The sequence below is a fragment of the Muscardinus avellanarius genome (genome assembly GCF_963383645.1).
Source record: "Muscardinus avellanarius genome assembly, chromosome: 15".
NCBI classification, from domain to species: Eukaryota; Metazoa; Chordata; class Mammalia; order Rodentia; family Gliridae; genus Muscardinus; species Muscardinus avellanarius.
In genome coordinates this window covers 30885443-30910081 of record NC_137801.1, presented here as the reverse complement: position 1 = coordinate 30910081, position 24639 = coordinate 30885443, and the positions used below count along the sequence as shown (strand labels likewise).

At 41.3% G+C, this 24639-nt stretch overlaps 1 protein-coding gene across 1 annotated transcript; it reads left to right on the top strand.

The window, feature by feature from the left end:
• Positions 1-210: 210 nt before the first annotated feature.
• On the top strand, positions 211-24639 carry SULT6B1 (sulfotransferase family 6B member 1; the record flags this gene model as incomplete). Its single annotated transcript, XM_080711610.1, has 7 exons — positions 211-409; positions 1694-1806; positions 6156-6245; positions 10791-10917; positions 13642-13736; positions 21727-21883; positions 24509-24639. 7 exons carry the CDS (start codon positions 211-213, stop codon positions 24637-24639), a joined length of 912 nt encoding a protein of 303 aa, XP_080567736.1.

Sequence of the window (24639 nt, the reverse complement as noted above, 5' to 3'; positions counted from 1 at the left end):
ATACTTCCTGATCCTCAGCCTGTTTTGCACCTGTGGCTTACCTTTTGTCAGAGGAGGATATGCATAGAAGGGGAAGAGGTGGGTGAGAATTAATTATTTTTTCTTCACATGAATGGGAGGAGCCCTCAATTCTAGCTCCTGAAATACTCCATTAAAAGCAATTCCCACACCTGGACAAGCACAGAGCAGATTCACTGGCCAGAAGTCAACATGACTGAGAAGTCCAAATTTGTTGAGTACATCGATGATGCTTTAGAAAAATCAAAAGAAACCACACTTCCTCACTTATTTTTTACCTACCAGGGGATTCCTTACCCAGTTACCATGTGCACCTCAGAAACTTTCCAAGCGCTGGACACCTTTGAAGCCAGAAGCGACGACATGGTGCTAGCATCTTACCCCAAGTGTGGTAAATAGCAAGAGTGAGTGGGTGGGGAGGGCTCAAGGCGGAGGTGGAAGGAGGGGTACTTGTCCCAGCATAAAGCTAGCTGGGATGGGAAGGACTGTCCAAGATGGTAAGTACCTTGAAGAATCAACAACTGGAACAGTGAGATTTGAAAAGCCCAGTGTGGAAAGAAGAGGGCTGTGTAGAAAGGGCAGTTGAAGCCAGGCGTGGTGGCACACGCTTGTAATCCCAGCATTCGGGAGGCTGAGACAGCAGGATGGCGGTTCGATGACAGGCTCAGCTACTTAATGAGGCCCTTTGCAACTCAGTGAGACCCTGTTTCAGAATAAAGAAGAAACAATAGGGCTGGGGGTGTAGCTCAGAGATAGAATTCCTTTGGGTTCCATCCCCAGTACTGCAAAAAAGAAGAAAGAAAAGGAAGGAAGGAAAGGAAGGAAGGAAGGAGGGAGGGAGGGAGGGAGGGAGGGAGAAAGGAAGGAAAGAAGAAAGGAAGGGCAGATGATGGGGATGTGGAAGGACCAGTGCTGAGCTGGAAGCAAAAAAACATAAAGATAGAAAGTCACTGCCATTCAGCACTGACAGTAGTAGAGATTTGCATCTTCATTTTATAATTATTTTTTGGGGGGGGTGGTACTGGGGTTTCTGGAAGCCCTTCTACCTCCGGGCTACACTCCCAGACCTATTTTTACATTTTTATTTGGAAACAGGGTCTCCTAAGCCAGCGCGCATGGCTGGCTTCGAACCTGCGCGATCCTCCTGTCTCTGCCTCCCAAGCACGAGGATTACAAGCGTGCGCCACCACGCCCAGCTCATCTTCATTTTCTAAAGACAAAAAAAGTGACTGTTTCTATAATTTATAGGATAATTTTCATGTTGTGGATTATTATTCAGGGTCAAACATTTATCCTCCAGTTTCTCAAACCGTTTTATTTTTTGGTACTAGAAATTAAACCTAGAGGCATTCTACCTCCAAGTTGCACTCCAGTCCTATAATTTATTATTTGTTTTGAAGCATATTTTAGATTCAGAAAGCATCATTGTCTTTTGTTAAACATCTGAAAAATAACTTGAATTTTAAGATAAGTTGGATTCTACACTAATATTAAGTAAAAGCTGATGTCCACAAAACTGTTTCTTTTGTCCAGGTTCTTTCAAACACAGAAGAACTAAATGTACACATCAGGGAATGGTTGTAGATTTTCATTTTTCTTATGAATATGCTAAAGTGACGCGCCTTTGTTATATCAAGACTCCCTAATGGGATTTTATTTTTTGGTTTTGTTATAGGTTCAAATTGGATTCTCCATATTGTGAGTGAATTAATATTTGCTGTTTCTAAAAGAAAATACGAATGTCCAGAATTTCCAGTTCTTGAATGTGGGGACTCAGGAAAATATCAGGTGAGTACAGCCTTTATGCTACAGCAAATTAAAACAGAAAGATTTCTTTCATTCTGGAAAATCTTTACTGCTGAGTTCAGAAAGTATAACACCAAACATAATTTCAACTTATTTCATGCTTACCATATCCTCAGCACATTCCAGGAATAATCTCATTGCAGCTCAAAATAACCTTATCACCATTTCACAAAAGACAAAACTGTCAGAGACCTGCCCCCCCCCATCGAGGGGCTGATAAATGGCAGAGCCAAAATTGGAACCCAAGAATTTTGTTTTAGCTCCAAAAGTCTCACTGTAGACTTATCTTTATTGTTATTTTTTTAAGGAGAGGGGAAAGTAAGCTAAGCGACTTCAGGAAATGAACTGCAGCCGAGATAGCCATGAGCAGCATCCAAGTAGGAATGCAACAAGATTTTTTTTTTATTTTCCTATCTTAATTATGACTGTGTGTGTGTGTGTGTGTGTGTGTGTGTGTGTGTGTGTGTTGAGAAAGACCAAGAGTAGCTGAGAGATTACATCACTGTATGAGGTACTAACAAGTCACCCCACCTGCTATTCCCTCCTTACCACCTTCCCAACAGAGCTAACTGGGACTTGATGCTCTGCTACCTGCCTGTAAGGCAAGAAAGTGGCAGGAGGGAGGATCTGCCTCCGGAGCTGAGTGCTTAGACAGAACAGGAGGGAAGGAGAGCTTCCCCCAGACACACAGAGAGCACTGGTCAGAGTATTTAGGGGGATGCCACAGTCTCAGCACACCTTTTGCAAATGTTCACCCCAAGATTCCCACCAGGCAGATGGAACTCAGTTACTATGAAGAAAGTCACTGGATTGGGGCTTAGGAAACAGCTTCTGGAAAGTGACTGAAAATTGACATGATGACAGATATAAACTTAAAATGTTGCAGGCTTAGAGCCAGGCACGGCGGCACACTTCTGTAAACCCAGGACTTGGGAGGCTGAGACAGGAGGATTGCAGGCTAGAAGCCAGCCTCAGCACTTGGTGAGGTTCTCAGCAATTTAGGGATATCCTGCTTCAAAATAAAGATAAAATAGGGCTGGAGGTGTAGCTCAGAAGTAAAATACTCCTAGATTTGATCCCCAGTTACACACACACACACACACACACACACACACACACACACTAAATAAGCAAGCAACAAGCCACCCTGTGATGTTTCTTACTGATATTGGGAAGAGTTTCTATTCTTGGTCAAGATTTTGACACGCCTGAACTGGACTCTGAGCTTCAGTGCCCAATATGCTTGGAACTTCTCTTTTCCTCATGGAAAACCTGGCATCCCTTTTCCTAGACCAGGGTGCTTTCTGTCTCACCAGCTCCTTTAGTGTGACTTTAAATGCTAGGATTACAAGCGTGCACCACCACACCTGGAGAAGACTTTATTTTTTAATCACAATTCCATGATGTCTAGGGAAAAAGATAATTTTCTAGACAATGTGCCTTTTATCTCAAAATGGAAGTCAGTGAAGAAGTAAGAATTCTTTAATAGCAATTTAATTTACATAAAACTTTCTAGAATGCATGTGTTTCCTTAAATAAGATAGTATATATGGCTTACAGTTTGTCTGTGTTATACATTTTCATAAACACTGTTGTTGTTGTTGTTGTTGTTGTTGTTGATGTTGTTTGCAGTACTGGGGATAGAACCCAGGGGCATTCTACCTCCGAGCTATACCTCCAAGCCCTATATTTTATTCTTTTCTTTTATTTATTATTATTATTTTGGTGGTACTGGGGTTCCTGGAAGCCCTTCTACCTCCGGGCTACACTCCCAGACCCATTTTTACATTTTTATTTGGAAACAGGGTCTCCTAAGCCAGCGTGCACGGCTGGCTTCGAACCTGCGCGATCCTCCTGTCTCTGCCTCCCAAGCGTGCGCCACCACTCCTGGCTTATTTTATTTTTTGAAACGGGGTCTCACTAAGTTACTGAGAGCCTCACTAAATAGCTGAGACTGGCCGTAAACCACAATCCTTCTGTCTCACCCTCCCGAATGCTGGGATTACAAGCGTTCGCCATCATGTCTGGCCCATAAACACAGTATTTAGTTTTGTGACAGTTAATTTCCATTTTCCCCTTGGATATGTTTCTAAGCCTTTTTCTCAAGTGTCCTTATGTGATTTTTTTGGCCATGTAGTTTAGTAGAAACAGTACTCTATAATTTAATCTGAAAATTGCCACCTGTGTGATTTTGCATAAAGCATTTAAAACCTTAAAGCCTGTTCTTAATCTCTAAAATGGGGGTTCTGATGTCTACCTAAAAGGATTGTACTTCAGATACTACAGAGTACAATTTGATGTAAATCAAATAAGATCACTAGTAATCACCACCTAGACCCATGTTATTGGCTTTTATTTTTTTATATTTCATTGTTTGGCCAGGTAGAGTGGCACACGCTTGTAATCCCAGTACTAGGGAAGCCGAGACAAGAAGATCACAGGTTTGAGTTATTGTTCGAGGCCAGTGCCCTGTAATTTAGTAAGATCCTATTTCAAAAAAAAAAAAAAAAAAAACAACAAATAAAATAGGGCTGGGAGTAAGGCTCAGAGGTAGAACTCTCTTAGGTTCAATTTCCAGTACAGCACACAGAAGAAAACGTCTCATTTTTTGCTCCCTTGCTCGCATGGGATCTACTAAATTTTTGTGGACCAATTGGCTCTAAATGTCTAATAATTATTTTATCAATTGAAATAGGTAGGTATATTGCAGCTATAAGCAAGTGGTGAGTATTATTATATAGAGTATATTATTGTATATGTTTTTAAGAGAATGAAACAGTTCCCATCACCAAATAGGATACTTCATTTCAGTTCCAAAACCGATGTGGAACTAAAAGCTTTGAAGCCTTAGTCCTCCCACAGCATAGTCTAAAGGTTTGGATTTTAGTTAAGATCCTTTATCCTGGCACACACACACTTTCACCTTACTGTTATTCTTTTATGGCTCTTTTCAGTTTATTGCATGAGAGATTTTACACTAGTCCACATTAAAATTGGACCCTCTGGTTACATTATATAAGCTGTGAGGTTTTTAAACATGTGACAAGGGACAGAAGGGAAATTCTTCTTGTTGCAAGGAAATCCCCACTTAAGCTTCAGTGAGCCCCAAGCACTTAACACCCATGAGCCTTCAGCTGGTTGGTGGTCCTTAGCCAGCCCAGTCTCTGTCAGGTACTGGCAAGTGTTCTCGCGCTGGCCACCCTGTAGCTGAATCACGTCTCCATATTCTGGATGTTCAATCACAGTACCGCGGCAGGTAAATTTCTTCTTAAATGCGTATGCTGGTTTCTTTTTATCAGAATCATCAGGGTGTATTCATTTCAAGTCCCACCCCCATGCCATTTTGGCATGGGGCTGTATTTCTACTTTCTGTATTTCTATCTTTCTAATAAACTTCTTTAAATCTTCCAAAAAAAAAAAAAATAGAATCTTCAGCAATCCCATGGACAGTGGGGAGGGTCTTCCTGCCGCTTGTGTTGAATTCTTATGTGAATATAAACCTCTATGCCATTATTGTATGTTTTAAGAGAATGAACAGTTCCCATCACCAAATAAGACACTTCATTTTAAAAAATCATCAATATAGATAGATAATAAAAAAATTATCAATCACCTTAGAGTCCTCATAACAACAAGAATTTTCTTTTATAACATTTTGCTCAAATATTTACTTACATCTCTGTGGACTTTTGAGTCTGTTGCATTAACGGATTGCATGAAAATTTAGTTGGTAAAAAAATAGATTTGGATGTTAAAAGTGGATTTGCAGGAACTGTGGAAAAACTTGAATATTTCTGCTAAAGACTCTAATATAGAAGAGCTCCAAATAAGTGAAAGGGAATTGTAAATCTTGAGCTATCTTGAACAAAATTAATTTGATATGATTATGGGGAAGGTTAAAAGTTTTTGTTTTTTTTTTAATGGTACCTGGGGATTAAACCTCACCTATGGGCTCTCTACCACTGAGTTATATCCCTGGCCTTTTTTACATTTTATTTTGAGACAGTTTATCAAATCAGCCATGCTGGCCTAGAACTTGCGATCCTCCTGCCTCAGCCTCCTGAGTAGCTGGGATTACAGGCAATGTCAGCATCCCGCTTTTAAAAAAAAAATGTAAGTGACAAAAGCCATTGGGAATGGTAAGCAGGATCTAACAAGAAGGTCCAAGAGAAAATTTTAATGATTTTTACTTATGATTTTTCATTCCTCATCCAGAAAAAAAAAATTGAGGGAGAGCAAGAGAAGTAGTAGTGATCATAGCACTTGAAGCTATCACTTAGGGACGATTCTCCACTCTTGCACACATTCACCTTATTGTATATGTTTTTAAGAGGATGGCACAGTTCCCATCACCAAGGATTTTGACAACTCACCTCCATTATGACAAATTACCTGGCTCCATCTTCAAGAATAAAGCCAAGGTGAGTATCCCTTCCCACGGGTATTGGGGTGGTGCTGGGGCCCCAGCCCACGGCCTACGCTGGGCAAACGCTCTTCCTCTGAGTGACGCTCCTCGCCTCCTCAACACTGGCTCTTTGAGGTATGTGATGACTTTCCTTTCCATCATAGCATTTTAATAAGCAAGATTTGAGATTTTTTTTCTTACAGATATTTTTTTCTACAGATGGATTTGCTATGGTGGCATTCAAGTCAAATGTATTTTCAACTAAGATATAAAACACATACATAGAATGAAATGTACAATACTTTACAGTTATTTCTTTTGGTATTGGGTATTGAACTCAAGGAAATTCTAGCTCTCAGCTGCATGTCCAGCCCTATTTTATTTTTTTATTATTTATTTATTTATTTATTTATTTATTTATTTATTTTGGTGGTACTGGGGTTTCTGGAAGCCCATCTACCTCCGGGCTACACTCCCAGATCTATTTTATATTTTTATTTGGAAACAGGGTCTCTTAAGCCAGCGCGGCTGGCTTCGAACCTGCGTGATCCTCCTGTCCCCGCCTCCCAAGCGCGGGGATTACAAGCGTGCGCCACCACGCCTGGCTTATTTTTATTTTGAAACAGGGTCTCACTAAATTGCAGAAGTCCTCACTAAGTACCTGAGGCTGGCCACGAACCTGTGATCCTCTTGTCTCAGCCTCCCAAATACTGAGATGATGGGGTTGTACCACCACACCCAACCTTTATAGTCCATTTTACAATTACTAGATTACAGCATCCCAGTAGGATATTTATAGTGTTTAATAAAAGAATAAAAAGAGCAAAATTATCTTTTTTTCTTCCTGGTCAGCACTATTTGCCTGAAATCTGAAACTATTTTATTTCTGATTTTCATATATAGTGGAAAAACTTGCTGTTATGCATACAGAACTATTGTGCTTTGTTCAAACTTATTACTTGTTCAAAATTTTGTTCCATTGGCCGGATGTGGTGGCTTGTAATCCCCCACTTGGGAGGCGGAGACAGGAGGATCGCGATGGTTCAAAGCCAGCCTCGCTGGCTTAAGAGACCCTGTTTCAAAATAAAAATATAAAATAGATCTGGGAGTGTAGCCGGGAGGTAGAAGGGTTTCCAGGAACCCCAGTACCACAAAAAAAAAAAAAAAATTTTTGTTTCACTGATCAGTATTGACATACATGTTATAATTACTAGGTTTTACCTAGGCCTTTTTGCTTTCTTCTCTTAATGTCTTCCCACCTCGTTTTTCATTCTTGGTGCCTCTTTTCTCTGTCTCAGAAGAAAGGATCAGAAGGATTTAAAACTGAGAGTTTAAGTTCTTGAATGCCACACAGAAGAATGGGATAATAGTGAGGTCAGAGCAAGGAGCAGCCAAGCAGGAATGCAGCTGACTTGCCTGTCAATGGCGAGAGGTAGGAGGGAAAGCAGGAGAAGAAGGGCAGGAAGAAAAGCCTTAGGGAAGTGGGGACCTAGAATCAGCAACCCTGTGGTTGGGACACAAGAATCCAAGGGGGTTAGAGTGTGGAAGGTACCTTAAAGATTGCCTGCTCTAATTTCTATTAGGTGTTTGAATTACGCTCAGTGGCCATCTGGACCATGATGAAGCACTCTCCATTATTGGGGTGCTGGGTGGGGGGAGGAGGTGGGAGCTGGGGAAGGGCTAAATGAGTGATGTGTGCATGTATGCTTCTACCATCTTGTACCCCCTTTAAGATGTATGACTACAATGCACCATTACAAATTGAAAATTTTTTAAAAAGTAAAATAAGAGAGCTCCTCTAGCCTTGGGAAGCTCTATTTAAGTTTTTTCTTATATTGAGAAACTCCAAAATCAGAAATAACACTTTAACAAAGCAGGCAAGGTGGTGCACACATGCAATCTCAGTACTTGGGAGGCTGAGACAGGAGGATCACAGGTTCACAACCAGCCTCAGCAACTTAGTGAGGCCCTCCCAACAGAGTGAGACCCTGTTTTCAAATAAAAAATAAAACAGGGCTGGGAGTGTGCAGCTTGGAGGTAGAATACCCCTGGGTAGGAAGTTAGGAAGGAGGAAGGAAGGAAGGAAGGAAGGAAGGAAGGAAGGAAGGAAGGGAGGGAGGGAGGGAGGGACAGCTTAACATATAATTTCCTTTGAGCACTTACCATAATGACAGATATAAATATTTTTCTCCCCTTAATGATTCTATATGAAACAGAGCTAAAGTCACTCATAACACATTCGGGTTTGGAACATGCAGGCTTCTGCAAAGGGTGCCACTTTTACAAGAATGAAAAGGCAAGAAGAGAGCAGGAGACAGGTTGAGAGGTGGGTGCTGGAGATTTGTCCACACCCAAGCCACTGGCCCCACCCCAATTCAAGTTCGGGTCTTTATGAATTGTGCAAGCCAGAGCAACCAAAGAGTGGCCATTAAAGCCTCAAATATAAAACCTTCAGCCGGGCGTGGTGGCGCACGCTTGTAATCCCCGCGCTTGGGAGGCAGAGACAGGAGGATTGCGCAGGTTCAAAGCCAGCCGCGCTGGCATAAGAGACACTGTTTCAAAAATATAGAATAGGTCTGGGAGTGTAGCCCGGAGGTAGAAGGGCTTCCAGGAACCCCAGTACCACCAAAAAAAAATAAAAATAAAAATAAAAAATAAAACCTTCAAATGACAAGAACATGCTAAACTTGGACTGGGAGTAAGGGCGAGTTTTAGAACTGAGCAGAAGGAAGACCCAACCCACTTATCTCTATTTAGTTGTATCCTGTTAAGACCAGGTGTGAGGATACACACTGTAATCCCAGCTACTTGGGAGACTGAGGCAGGAGGATTGCAAGTTCAAGGCCAGCCTGGACAATGTGGTGAGTTCTATCTTGAAATTTTAAAAGGGTTAGGGATATAGTTCAGTGTTGAGTATTTGCCTAATATACATGAAGCCCTAGATTTAATCCCTAGTACTGGGGAGATTATATATATATATATACACACATACATATATATATACACACATACATATATACACATATATACATACATACATACATACATACATGCTATTGGCATCAGTTCATTTATTTTAGAGGCACAGGATGTTTTGGGATGCCAGTTCTGCCTCATTTTCATGTCACCTACTAATTTGATAAATATAGCTCTTCAAACACTCATTAAGTTGTTAACTATGGTCCCTCAGGATAAAAATCTCCAAGCAGATTTATGTTCATTAGTTATTTAGTTTCCTTGCGTTTGAGTACCCAGTCAACTTTATGTACCTTATTACTCCTGCTTTCAACTTACATTCTTCCATTTTTCACAGAAAGAATCAAAAGCAATTAAATCCATTAACCTAGAAACCATGTCAAAAAAAAAAAAAAGAAAAGAAAAAACCTCTTGGTATTCATATCATCAGCCATCAAGGACTCCTGTTGCCCCCTGCTGGTTACTGTTTCCTCCTCCACCCCTTTATCTGACCTCAAGTCTGTTCAGCCCTTTGAAGAAGCTCCATTCAAAAGGAGGTCAGGGCCAGGTGTGATGGCCATGCTTGTAATCCCAGTACGTGGGAGGCTGAGACAGGAGGCTCACAGGTTCACAGCCAGCCTCAGCTACTCAGTGAGGCCCTTTGCAACTTAGTGAGACCCTGTTTCAAAACATAAAACAAAGAAGGTTAGGGGTGTAGCTCAGATGTAGAATGCTCCTGAGTTCAACCCCTCCTACCCCTCCTACCCCTCCCACTCACATACACAAAGGAGGTCAGGATTACAACCTGAACTTCAAACAATCCTTCCTTCCTTCCTTCCTTTCCTGGGGCCTGCGTAGATTGTGCTCCCTTTCTGAAAGGGAAATGACTCTGCCTGTGTCCACTCGCTGAGCCCTTCGGGGTTACCTCAGGATCCTCAGTATTCACTACTGTGCTCAAGAATGTATTCTGCAGTATCCTTGGTCTGAAATGGGAAGCATCAGACAAGAAGGCAGAACCCACATGGAGCAGTCACACACTCGCCTGTAACCTTTTGGTTCTCTTGGGTTTCAGTTTAAAAGCTTATTTCACTTTTTTTTTCAGCCAAAGGAACACTTTGGTCATCAGAGAAGAGAGACAGAATGTGGAGATTCCGAGGTCCTGCTCCACCTACATCACCCATGAACCCCATACCCTGGGCTCCAGAGAGCGGGCCCTGACATTCTTTGATCTTCTCCACCCATGCTAAGCCTTATTTTCATGATCCTTAACTTAACATTACTTGCCATTTTAGTTTAACGTGGGGCATCTAGCCTTCCAGATCACACTCTAGACTCTGTTGAGTTTTTCTTCTTTCTATCTTCTGCACACACCTGTTGACCGTCTAAAGTCAGTATCAGCCAAAGCCCTGTGCTGCCACATCCATCTTTCTTTTCCTTCCTCTTTCTTCTTCCCCTCTACCCAGACTTCCCCTTCCCATTGTCATTCTTTCTCTAGTAAAATAACTTGAAATACCCAGCTGGACACACAATGATACTCTGCACCCTTTCACTTTTCCAGTGCCCAGAACATAGACCTACGTAAATTAACTCAGTTTTTATTTTCTAGATATTGGTGATATTTCGAAACCCTAAAGATACAGCAGTATCTTTTTTCCATTTCCATAATGATGTCCCCGATATTCCAAGCTATGCTTCTTGGGATGAATTCTTCAGACAGTTCATGAAGGGTCAAGGTATGGCTACTGATAAAAGAATTCTTCTGACTTCAACAGATGATCATATACATATGAGAGTCCATCTTTTAGAGTAAGAAAGAGAAAAGACTTAGGCAGATTCAGGAACCTAAATGTTGCATTTAAGTCATGTTTTATAGTACCACTAGCTTGGTGCATCAAGTAATTACAAAGCATTACTGGTTTGAGAATAATCTGGACAATTTATATGTATAAAATATTTCTAGTTATTTTCCCTTAAGTCATTATTTTCCTTTAAGTCATTATATAACACACACATATGTATATATATGTGTGTGTGTGTGTCTATTAAGTCACTATATATATATGAAATCTCCCTGACTCTGAGCAACCTACGACATTTATTTACCAAAAAGGAAATCGATTTTTTGTTAGAGCATACTGATTATTTGCCTTTGACTATTGATAACTACAGTTATGTGTCTACTGATACTCCAAGTGCTAAACTACATGTTCTATATGCATGATAAGACTCATAGCAAACTATAAATACAGGCAAAGAAACTAATGCTAATGAAAAGGTTAAATCAGCCAGGTATGGTGACACATGTTTATAATCCCAGCATTTGGGAGGCTGAGATAGGAGGATCACAGTTCGAGGTCAGCGTCAGCTACTTAGTGAGGCCTTCAGCAACTTAGCAAGACCTTGTTTCAAAATAAAGAATTTTAAAAAATAGGGCTGGGGGAGTAGCTCAGAGATAGTGTGCCCCTGGGTTCCATCCCCAGTACTGGAAGAAAAAAAAAAAGTTAAATCAATTGCCAGTGGTCCTACTTCTTATAAGTGACAGTGATTCTATTTTGAGGTATATGTTGCATGGAACAGTAAATACCTTCATTAATTAGAAGAATTGATGCCAGGTAACCCTAAGGGAGACACTGGTGTCCGCTTACTCTAAGAGAAACATTTACTAAAAAAAAATATTTTTAGCCGGGCGTGGTGGTGCACGCTTGTAATCCCCGTGTTTGGGAGGCAGAGACAGGAGGATCGCGCAGGTTCAAAGCCAGGCACACTGGCATAAGAGACCCTGTTTCCAAATAAAAATATTAAAAAAATAGGTCTGAGAGTGTAGCCTTGAGGTAGAAGGGTTTCCAGGAACCCCAGTGCTGCCAAATATATATATATATATATATATGAACATATGTGTGTACTATATATAATAAAATTAATATTATAGCAAAGAAAATTAATATCCATCATAACACATAGCTACCTTTTTTGTATGTGGCAAGAGCACCACAAATCTACTCTCTTAGTACATTTTCAGTATATAATAATTATTATTTATTTATTGGTACTAGGGATTGAGCTCAGGGGCATTTTACCTCTGAGCAACACCTCCAGCCCTGTTTTTTATTCTTTTTATTTTGAAACAGGGTTTCATTAAGCTATGAGGACCTCACTAAGTAGCTGAGGCTTGCCGTGAACCTGTGATTCTCCTGTCTCAGCCTCCTAAGTACTGGGATTACAGGTGTGTGCCATCATGCCCAGCTATTTTTTATATATTAATTATAATGTTAGATAAAATACAACAAATACCACTTATTGAACAGTTACTATATATCAGGCACTATAACAAATCTCAGTATTTAGTTTTAATTCTCATAAGAACCCTATGAGGAATTCTTATACATTGTTAGTGGGATTGTAAATTAGTACAGCCATTATGGAGATCAATATGGAGATTCAAAAAACTGGGAATGGATTCACCATAGGATCCATCTATACCACTCCTGAGTATCTTTCTGAAGAGCCAAAATCAGAATATTATAGTGATGCATGTATATTTAGGTTCATAGCAGCACAATTCACAATAGCCAAATCATATAACCAACCTAAGTATCTATCAACAGATGACTGGATTATAAAATTATGGGATATACACACAATGAAATTCTACTCCGCAAAAAAGAAGAGCAAAATTATGCCATTTAGAGGAAAATTGATGGACCTGGAAAACATCAAGATTAACTAGTCACGGGAAGTGAAGGGTCGTATGTTTTCTCTCCTATGTGGAAGCTGGGGCGTCATCAGGGTACCAGAAGGACTTCAGATAGTGGAGGAGAAACCTCGGTGGAGTGATGGAGGGGCCTAGGGGAAGGGAGAGTGACAAGGAGAATCGATGATGGAAACACTTTCACTGAAGTTATGTACACATGCGAAATCACCAATGCTGATCTCAATAGCCTGCATTCTCATGGATCCTCAAACTATTTTTGCATTCTTTTATTCCCCGTTTTTATGAACATCTCATAGTTTTTAATCAAGTTATTTTTGCAACTTGCTTAGTTGTGCTACTTATGGAAACTGCTCGAGAAGAAAAGAAAATGAGTAGAAATTGGGTAACAGGTTTGACTTATTCCACTTCATTGGGGGCAGAAATTTGTAGTGATTTATAAACATAACAAATATTTGAGCATATGCAATTTTTTTTGGCAGTTCTGGGGGTCGAACCCAGCCATTTTTTAATTCTTTATTTTGAAACAGGATCTCACTAAGTTGTGTTGGGCCTCACAAGTTGCTGAGGCTGGCCGTGAACCTGCAATCCTCCTGTCTCAGCCTTCCAAGTACTGGAATTACAAGGCTGCACACCACACCCAGCCAGCATAAATAATTTTTATTTTAGAGCATAAATTAACCATCTATCACTTTAACATCAATTATATAAAATTTCTAATCAAGTTTTTTATTCCCTGTGTTTTTAGTTTCTTGGGGAAGCTATTTTGATTTTGCAATCAATTGGAACAAACACTTTGATGATGAAAATGTTAAGTTCATATTATATGAAGACCTGAAAGAGGTAAGACCATACTCGCTGATATTCTAGGCCAAGATTTATTATAAACTACAACATAGAGCCTGTACTTATAATGCCTAGTTCTATGAACCAATGTGGTATTAAATTTAGAAATATTCCAGATATGCGGTATAGTACTAGAAAAAGTCCAGTCATACATAATTTTTGTGTGTGTGTGTGGTACTAGGGATGGAACCCAGAGGCATTCTGCCTCCAAGCCATACCCCCAGCCCTATTTTTTTATCCTTTTAATTTTAAACAGGGTCTCACTGAGTTGCAGAAGGTCCCACTAAATAGCTAAGGCTCTCCATGAACCGTGCTCCTCTGGTCTCAGCCTCCTGAATGCTGGGATTACAAGCTTGCGCCACCACGCTCGGCTTACATAAACGTTTTAAGTCATTCACTTAACAGAGGTGAAATAATGCCTAACAGCTTAATAATAAATGATTTATTTTCATTTTATGATGGATAGTCCAAATTCGTAATGGAAAAAAAAATAGGTAGGTTTCAGGTGATTTAATTGGACATGAATTTGGTTGTGAACTGGTTTTTCCAGCTAATGTTTTCTTTATTTTTGCAGTATTGGGGATTGAACCCAGGAGCACTGGCACTCTACATCCCCAGACCTTTTTTAGATTTTATTTTCTGACTGGGTCTTACTAAATTGCTCAGTCTAGCCTCAAACTTGCAATCCTCCAGTCTAGCTTTCCAGCTGGGGTTACAGTTAGTGGCCTAGGTTCCATTGTGTGTGTGTGTGTGTGTGTGTGTGTGTGTGTGTGTGTGTGTGTGTTTGACATTGGGAATTGAACCCAGGGGCATTCTACCTCTGAGCTACATCCCAAGCCCTTTTTAATTTTTATTTTGAAACAGGGTCTTGCTAAGTTGCTGAGAGTCACGCCGAGTTGCTGGGGCTGGTTCAAGCCTGTGATCCTCCTGTCTCAGCCTCCCAAATCCTGGGATCACCACGCCTGGCTCAGTTAATGTTCTTTTGGAAAAAAATGTTGTTCACTTAACAAACATTAAGTGAATGATTGCTCAGCGTTGTCTTTTGTTTTTTGTTTTTGATTTTTTTCTTTTTCCTTTTTTGTGGGTCTGGGGATGGAACCCAGGGGCATTTGACCTCCGAGCTACACCCCCTGCCCTATTTTCTATTCTTTATTTTGAAACCAGGTCTCACTGAGTTGAAGAAGGCCTCACTAAGTAGCTGAGGCTGTCCGTGAAGCATGATCCTCCAATCTCAGCCTCCCGAATGCTGGGATTACAAGCGTGCGCCACCATGCCCGGCGTGCTCAGCGTTGTTTTAGGCCTGGGTGCATACATCAATTACAGATGGAACAAAATTGACTGCTCTCAAGGAGCTTGCATTCTAGCTGGAGAAGGTAGGGAGACAGAATGACAAATAATCAACAGTAACATTTCAATTGTATGTAGTGTACGAGAGAAATGGAAGAGCATAGCTGGTTGAGAAAGATCAGAAATGCCAGAGAATGGGGGATTAGAATGCTGAACAAATCCCAGGACAAAAAAATAAAAAATAAGGGAGATCAGGTGAGTGAGGGAGCCTAGTGGGGGCTGGAAAGGAGCTCCAGGCAGAGGGTTTAACCCTGGGCATTCACTGCAGCCTGGGCCTGAGGAAGAGGTGTCCCTGGTGTGATTAAGGCACAGCAACGAGGCAGCCGCTGCACCCAGGCCAGTAGGAATGAGCGAGAGCGAGTAGCCAGGGAAGCAGAGGAAAGGCAGTGATGGGGAAGGAAGAGGTGGACCATTAAAATGACTCTTGCTTCTACTCTGAATGAAAGGGGAGCAGAGGCATGACCGAAGCTGATGTATCCTTTGTTTTGTTTTGTTTGTGGTACTGGAGATGGAACCCAATGGCATTCGACCTCCAAGCTACACCCCCAGCCCTTTTTTTTTTTATTGGTGCATTGTAGTCATACATCTTAATGTATGATGGTGGAGGCATAATGCACACATTACCTAATTAGCCCTTCCCCAATTCCCACCACATTTTCTCTCTCCCTCTCTTTCATGTTTGGCTTAGTGATTGACTTTGATATGTTTGTTAATGTACATCATAAACATTAGAGAATTTCCCTCTTCTCTCCTCCCATCCCCACATTTAAGTCACCTTATCTGCTCATCTATAGTATCTTCTTCATCTAGAGTTCCTCCTATGACCCATTTTCTCTCTGGCTTCCGCATATTAGGGAGAACATCCAACTTCTTATATTGTGTGCATTATTAGCAATCAGAGAGATGCAAATCAAAACCACCCTGAGATCTCACCTAACTCCAACTAGAATGGCAATCATTCAAAACACAAGCAACAACAAATGCTGGCAAGGATGTGGAGAAGTAGGAACTCCACTACATTGTTGGTGGGATTGCAAATTAGTGCAACCACTTTAGAAAACAGTATGGCAGATCCTCAGAAGAATGGGAACAACCCTACCATATGATCCAGCAATACCACTTCTAGGTATCTACCCAAAAGAATGGAAACCAAACTACCAAACTAATGCATGTGTATCTATGTTCATAGCTACACAATCACAATTGCCAAACTACGGAACAAGCCAAGATGTCCATCAACAGATGAATGGATTACAAAACTATGGGATATGTACAAAGTGGAATTTTACTCAGCCATAAAGGAAAACACAATTATGTCATTTACAGGAAAATGGATGGAACTGGAGAACATTATACTAAGTGAGATCAGTCAGTCACAAAATATAAGAAACCAGCTCTTTTTATTATTATTATTCTTTATTTTGAAACAGTTTCTCACTGGGTTGCAAACAGCCTCACTAAGTAGCTGAGGCTGTCCACAAACTTTGATCTTCCTAAGTTTCCCAAATGCTGGGATTATAAGCGTGCAACACCATGCTTGGCTAGTTGATGTGTTAACAGGACCATTTTAACTGGTTTGTAAGAATGGACTGGGCTGGGCATGGTGGTACACACCTGAAATTGAAGTACTTGGCAGGCTGAGGTAGGAGAATCCCAGGTGCAAGCTAAAAAATGAGAAGCGGTTGAATTCTGAATAAATGTTGAAGGAAGAGCCAACAGGCTTTACTGCTGGATTAGATGGAGGGGAAGGTAGAGAGAACAAGAGATAAGTAAAAAAAAAAAGACTCCAGTATTATTGGTATGGCTGATAGGGTTGAGTTGCCATCAATTGAGTAGGAGATGGTATTAGGTGAAGCAGGACTGTGGGAAAGTCATGTTTTATTGTAGACACATTAGCAACTTTGTTTTTGTTTTGTGGTACTGGGGATTGATGTTATGGGAATTCTACCTCCAAGCCCCATCCCCAGCCCTATCTTTTATTCTTTATTTTCAAACAGGGTCTCACTAAGTTGCGAAGGGTCTCACTAAGTAGTCCAGGCTGGCCGCAAACCTTTGATCCTCCTGTCTCAGCCTCCCAAGAACCCGGGATTACAAGTGTGTACCACCACACGCTGGTGGACACATTAACTTTAAGCAACATGTTCACTAGTCAACTTAACTGAAAGATCAAGTAGGCCATGAAGTATAAAAGCCTTTAATACAAAGTAGATAACATTTGGGAACCACTGACTCATACAGATGACATTTAGAATTGAGATTATGGGAGAACGAACCAAGATGGCGGTAGTGGTGGCCAGTATTTGGGAGAGGCAGACAGATCCAATCCAATCTACCTTGAACTTTTGAAGAATTCTCCCCGAAAGTAGACTGCTCCTGCTCCACATGCTTAGGAATTCTGGACAACATACTATGTAAAAAAAATGTTTGGGGTGCGTCGGAGGGAGCCCAGCATAGCTAGGCTGAGCCTGCTGCACCGTGCGTCCCAGGAGGCCTCGGTGCTCCTGGCTGCCGTGCTCCTCTTCGCAATTCTGGGGACCGCCGTGCACTTGGAGCAGCAGATCCCGCTCTCTGTGGTGAAGCTGTCGACCTCCACCTATAGAGGGGAGACAAAATTCATTGCTTCTAGGTATTCGGGTTCCCAGCTTTTGCAAAGGACACATACTGTTTTCTCCCACTTAAAAAAATATATGAAAGAAAAAATGGGAACCTCTGTAGACGCCCTGCCCACAGTGACAAGGACCAGAGCCTGCCACACAGCGAGGCCAGGATCTGGGCCAGCAAGGCCTGCAATGGAGCCTGCTGAGTGGAGAGGTGGATGCCAGGGCCTGCTGCACAGCAAAGGGCCAGCGGGTCTCTGCAATCATGTGGTCAGGAAACACTTGAAGCTGCCTCACCCCATGTTTCTGCAGATTTCCAGATCCAAGTGACCTCTATTAAAAAACTGGGTGTGAGTGGATCATCTCATCAGAGTCACTCTCCTTCTGGACTTCAGGATTCCAGCAAATGGGAATCAGTGTGGAAAATAAAAGAAGAACTTCCAAGGAAGAGATAAACTGTAATTGATCAGGTGTGGAGAAGTAGAAACTCTAATACATTATTGGTGGGATTGAAAATCAATGCAACCACTTGAAAAACAGTATGAAAGACCCTCAAAAGAATGAAAATGAACTTACCATATGATCCAGCAATACCACTTCTGGGTATCTACCCAAAAGAATGAAAACCAAACTACCAAACCAATGCACGAGTATCTCTGTTCATAGCAGCACAATTCATCATTCCAAAACCATGAAACCAGCCAAACTGTCCATCAACAGATGAGTGGATTACAAAACTACAGGATATGTACACAATGGAATTTTACCCAGCCATAAAGGAGAACAAAATTATGGCATCTACAGGGAAATGTCACAAAAAAATAAGAAATCAAATGCTTTCCCTAATATGTGATAAATAGGGAGAAATGGGTAATAGGAGGAACTCTAGATGAAGAAGGGGTCCTATAGAGGAGCAATTAAGGTTACCTATCTGAGGGGATGGGATGGGGGAAGATGGAAACTCTAAAGCACATGCCGTACTTAAACAAATATATCAAAGTCAATCACTAAATCAAGCATGGAAAGGAGGGAGGGGGAGTAAATGGGATGGGGATTGGATAAGGGCTAGTAGGGTGATGTGTGTATGTATATCTCCACAAGTTTATTATTCCATTATTATTTTATGCACCCATATATTTAAAAAAATAGAATTGAGACTACACACCTAGGAATAGAGGTAGAGAAGACATGACCAAGAACTGAGGCTAGAGCTCTCTAAAGAGGCGGAGGAGTGGCTACTGAGGTAAAGGGGCCAAAGTCCTGGATCCCCAAGGAAGAAAGTGTGTTAAAGAGAACAGGGTGTGTCAGCTGGGTGTGGTGGCCCTTGCCTGTAATTCCAGGACTAAGGAGGCTGACAAAGGAGGATCACAGGTTTGAGGACGACAGTGCACAGTAACTTAGTGGGAACTTGTTTCTGAGCTAGGAGTGTAGCTCAGAGGTCGAGCACGTCTTGGTTCAATCGCCAGTACTGAAAGAAAGAGAGGTGTATGTCACAAGCTCCCTACTTTGGGAGCCAGCTTCCTGAGACATTTATCAAAGGCAGATGTAATTAATCCACTATTTCTGTTTATAGAATGTATTTATATAACATCAAAGAGCATTCCAGTTTAGTCTTTTCTTTCTCTAGCTTAGTTAGAATAATGCTTCTAAGCCCGGCGCGGTGGCGCACGCTTGTAATATCCGCGCTTGGGAGGCGGAGACAGGAGGATCGCGCAGGTTCGAGCCAGCCGCGCTGGCGTAAGAGACCCTGTTTCAAAAATATAAAATGGGTCTGGGAGTGTAGCCTGGAGGAGAAGGGCTTCCAGGAACCCAGTAACACCAAAAAAAAAAAAAAAAAAAAAAAAAAAAATACTGCTTCTAAACCAGGTGTGGTGGCGCACACCTGTGATTCCAGGACTTGGGAGGCTGAGACAGGAGGGTTGAGGTTTGAGACCAGCAATAGCAGCTTTGTGAGACCCTGCTCCAAAACAAAAAATAAAATAGGGCTGGGTGTGTTGCTCAGAGGTAATAACTCCTGAGTTCAATCCCAACACCACAAAAAAGAATAATAGATAAATAATGCTCCTGAAACTTGGGTTCCACAGAATACCAGTGTTGCCTCTGACGTTAATAATTCTGTTTGGGGACTTGGGAGGAGGTTCTTTATACAGATATATTTAAGCAGTGCTGTATTATATTATAGAATTACATTGTAGATTGGTGTATTAAAGACTGAGAGATTTTGTAGGGGGGAAAAAAAAACCTTGCTTTCTTTTTTTAATCAGAAGGATTCAAAACTAATTTGACCTCAACCCTTTCTCCTTTTTCCCCTCCCCATGAAAGATCTATAACTATATGAAGATGTATTCATGTTCTGTAGAATACAGTTTAAGAGATTGTTCTAGAAGAATCAGGCAATGTTGGGTGGTTCACGATTTACAAGGGTAATTAGACAAGTTACACTTTAAGAACGCCTCAAGTTTTTTTTTTGGTTGTTTTTTTTGTTTGTTTTTTTGTGGTTTTTTTTTTTGTTTTTTGTTTTTGTTTTGTTTTGGTGGTACTGGGGTTCCTGGAAGCCCTTCTACCTCCAGGCTACACTCCCAGACCTATTTCATATTTTTTTTGGAAACAGGGTCTCTAAAGCCAGCGAGGCTGGCTCTGAACCAGCGCATCCTCCTGTCTCTGCCTCCCAAGCGCGGGGATTACAAGCGTGCGCCACACGCGGGGATTACAAGCCCGGCGCCTCAAGTTTTTATGATTCTAAAAATTAGACTTTCTGCCGGGCGTGGTGGCGCATGGTTGTCATCTCCGCACTTGGGAGGCAGAGACAAGAGGATCATGCAGGTTCAAAGCCAGCCTCACTAGCTTAAGAGACCCTGTTTCCAAATAAAATGTCAAATAGGTCTGGGAGTGTAGCCAGGAGTTAGAAGAGTTCCATTCCCAGTATCACCAAAAAAAATTTTTAAAAATAGACTTTCCCAGTGAAATTCAAAATTAGCTATAAATAAAATTCTTTTTTTTTCTTTTTCTTTCTTTTTTGTAGTGCTGGGGATGGAACCCAGAGGCTTTCTACCTTCGGGCTACACTCCTAGACCTATTTTATATTTTATTTGGAAACAGTGTCTCACTAAGTTACTGAGAGCCTCACTAAGTAGCTGAGGCTGGCTTCGAACCTGTGTGATCCTCCTGTCTCAGCCTCCTAAGTACTGGGATTACAAGTGTGCGCCACCACGCCCAGTTTCTATAAATAAAATTCTGAAGAAAGAATTTAAATGAGCTTGTACAAATATATCCATTTCCCAAACTAGTCTAGGCTGGTGCTTTTTAACACTATGAATATCATCCTAGATAAAATTTTAACCTTAGCCAGGCCTGGTGGTTCACACTTATAATCGCAGTATTTGGGCGGCTGAGACGGAGTATCACATGTTTGTGGCCAGCCTCAGCTACTTAAGGAGGCCCTCTTCATCTTAGTGAGACTCTATTTCAAAAGAAGGAATAAAAAATAGGGCTGAGAGTGTAGCTCGCAGGTAGAATACCCCCGGGTTCTATCTCCCAGTACCTACTAAAAAAACCATAAAACATTCCAACCTACTAATGAATACTGCTCTCATAATTCACAATCTAAAGAGTATTAATCTAGTTTAATAAGAGTCACAAAACTACATAGTACAATCAATATAGAATATCTAATAGTGATGCCTAAAATAGTCATATATAAAACTATCCAACCGGGCGTGGTGGCGCATGCTTGTAATCCCCATGCTCGGGAGGCTGAAACAGGAGGATCGCAATTTAGTGAGACCCTGTTTCCAAAAAAATATATAAAAGAGATCTGGGAGTATAGCCCGGGGGTAGAAAAGCCCCTGGGCTTTCTACCACCAGTACCACCCCCAGTACCACAAAAAAGAAACATAAAACTATCCAAGTAAGTCTAAAGAGAGAGAAGCAGCAAGACTAGGGAGTTGAACTTTATAATTCTGCTCTGATTTAAGAGTTTATCTTGGCTCTGGCATAATTCCCATGGAGAGATGTTTCTCCTTTAAAAATTTTTTTGTTTTTAGAATCTGCCTGCTGGAATAAAGGAAATTGCTGAGTTCTTTGGATTCTCTCTGACTGGGGCACAGATTCAAACCATTTCAGCCCAGGGCACCTTCCAAGCAATGCGAGAAAAATCTCAGGAGACGCATGGCGCTGTGGGGCCGTTCCTGTTCCGCAAAGGTAGCCTTGGCTTCTGGGATTTTGTATCACATGGGGGGAGTGACTTAGCACATAATAGACAATCTATACAGCTTCAGCCTCTGTGTGTGTGAGAGTGTGTGTGTGTGTGTGTGTGTGTGTGTGTGTGTGTGTGTGTGTTACTAGAGATTAAGCCCAGGATATTCCACCTTTAAGCTACACCCCAACCCTATTTTGTTTTTTAGTTTTATAACAAGTTCTTCTTACTAAATTGCTGAGGGCCTCGCTAAGTAGCTGAGGCTGGCCTCCAACCTGCAATTCTCCTGTGTTCACCTCCCAAGCACTGGGATTTCAGGTGTGCACCGGTGCCTGGATTCCACGTAACTTTATCTTAAATAGATAAGGGGTTCAGAGTTCTCTCTCTCCATGAGGAGTCTGGGCAGAGGAATGAGGAGCTGCTCATGGTGGCTCCATGCTGTCTGTTACTGTGATTACCTTTCTGCTTGTCAGCCTTGTGATGAGGAGATGGCAGCTGTGTTTCCTCCCAAATTCCAGGCAGGAGAAGGAGAAGGGCAAGGAAAAGAATCTTGTGCATCACCTGGATGAGCCCTTTTAAAGGGCTTTGCTCAAAGCCCCGTTCAATGATTTCCGGCATTTCCTTGATCCCTGCAGCAGTAGTCAAAAAATGTGATTTTCTAAAAAGCTGAGCACGTTATTACCCCACTGGAACCAGAATTGTTCTTATATGGAAGATGGAAAAAAATGGGTATTGGACAAGCAATAGATGTCTCTGACACAGAAGATTTTACCAAATTTCACTCATGTATCCTAAATTAGTTAGGAGTATATAGCTTAGAGATTGCCGGTTTTATTCTTTATTGGATATATAATAGAAGTATATTATAATAAGACTTATAACATCTAACAGCAAGGACAGTAGCAGCCAACACTGGGCATGTATTAGACACTTGGTTGGGATTCAATTGTATAACAAAAGGACATGAAGTTCTTTATTTAATAAACGGGAAAGGAGCCATGCTCAGGGATGTAATTTTCCATTGTCACAGAGCTAATAAACAATAGAGTCAGGGTTTGGGTGTCATCTATATACTCTGCCTTTTCAATTGAAGACCTGTTTTAAAAATCCAACGTGAGCCGGGCATGGTGGCGCACGCTTGTAGACAGGAGGATCGCGCAGGTTCGAAGCCAGCCTCTCTGGCTTAAGAGACCCTGTTTCCAAATAAAATATAAAATAGGTCTGGAAGTATATAGCCCGGAGGTATAAGGGTTCCATCCCCAGTACCACCACCAAAAAAAAAAAAAAAAATCTAATGTGAACCGAACATTGAACATAAATCTAGCTTTGGTCTTATTCCTGGCTAACCCTTATTTTTATGTCTTGTTTTAATAACTTTAAAGAGAATAATCAGAATCTTTCTATATATCCTTCATCCAATATTATTCAGAATAGAAAAATTCTAAAGTCAATAAAGTTAAAATTAATTTTTTTCCCCTGATGTTCTTTTTAGAAGTCAGACACCACAGAAAAACATATGGGAAAGTATCAAAATGAAACACAAAACTGGTCACAAATGTCATCAAAAATTTAAATTACAGCTAGGACTGGTGGCTCACTCTTCTAATCCCAGTACTTGGGAGGCCGAGACAGGACGGTCTCAAGTTCAATACCAGCATCAGCAACTTAGACCCTGTTTAAAAACAAAAACAAGCAAACAAACAAACAAAAACAAAATAAAATAAGGCTGTCAGTGTACCTTGGAGAAACAGTGCCCCAGGTTCAGTCCCTAGTAACACACACACACACACACACACACACACACATACACACACACAAACACACACACACAAACACCCTACTGTAAACTTAACTTTCCAAAGGATATTTACGATATTTTAAAATACCTTAGAGAGCCGGGCGTGGTGGTGCACGCTTGTAATCCCCGCGCTTGGGAGGCAGAGACAGGAGGATAGCGCAGGTTTGAAGCCAGCCGCGTGCTCTGGCTTAGGAGACCCTGTTTCCAAATAAAAATAGAAAATAGGTCTGGGAGTGTAGCCTGGAGGTTGAAGGGCTTACAGGAACCCCAGTACCACCAAAAAATAAAATAAAATAAAATAAAATACCTTAGAGAGGAAAAATTATCTCTAAAAGTAGAATTTTTCGATCCCAGATGTTGGGAGAGGGGCAGATCCAGGAGGCCACTGATCCACGGTGACTTCACACCACAACAGAGGGCCCCGAGGGACAAGGAGAACTACATTGGTTTTAAAGAATATCTAATTTTTTTCATGTGTCCATTTTCACTTTTTTTTTGTACTGGGGATTGAATCCAGTACCAGGGGCATTCTATCTCTGAACGACATTCCAGCCCTATATTTTCTTTCTTATTTTGGAACAGGGTCTCACTAAGCTGTGAAGGACCTCATCCAGTAGCTAAGGCTGATCACAAACCTGTAATCCTCCTGCCTCGGTCTCCCAAGAACCGTTATGACAAGCCTGTGCCACCACGCCCGGCCTTTTTTTACATTTTGAAGTGAAGCATTGCCCCCTCCCCCAGTAAAGGATAAAATTGGGGGGAGGGGTGTATGGTAAATTAAGAAGAAATATTCTAACAGATTTCTGGGTCTACCATGTTTCGTGTGTTGTAGGTGAAGTTGGTGATTGGAAAAACTTGTTCACTGAAACTCAGAACCAGGAAATGGATGAAAAATTCAAAGAGTGCTTGGCAGGCACGTCCCTGGGAAGGAAGCTGAAGTATGAATCCTACTGCCAGGCTTGA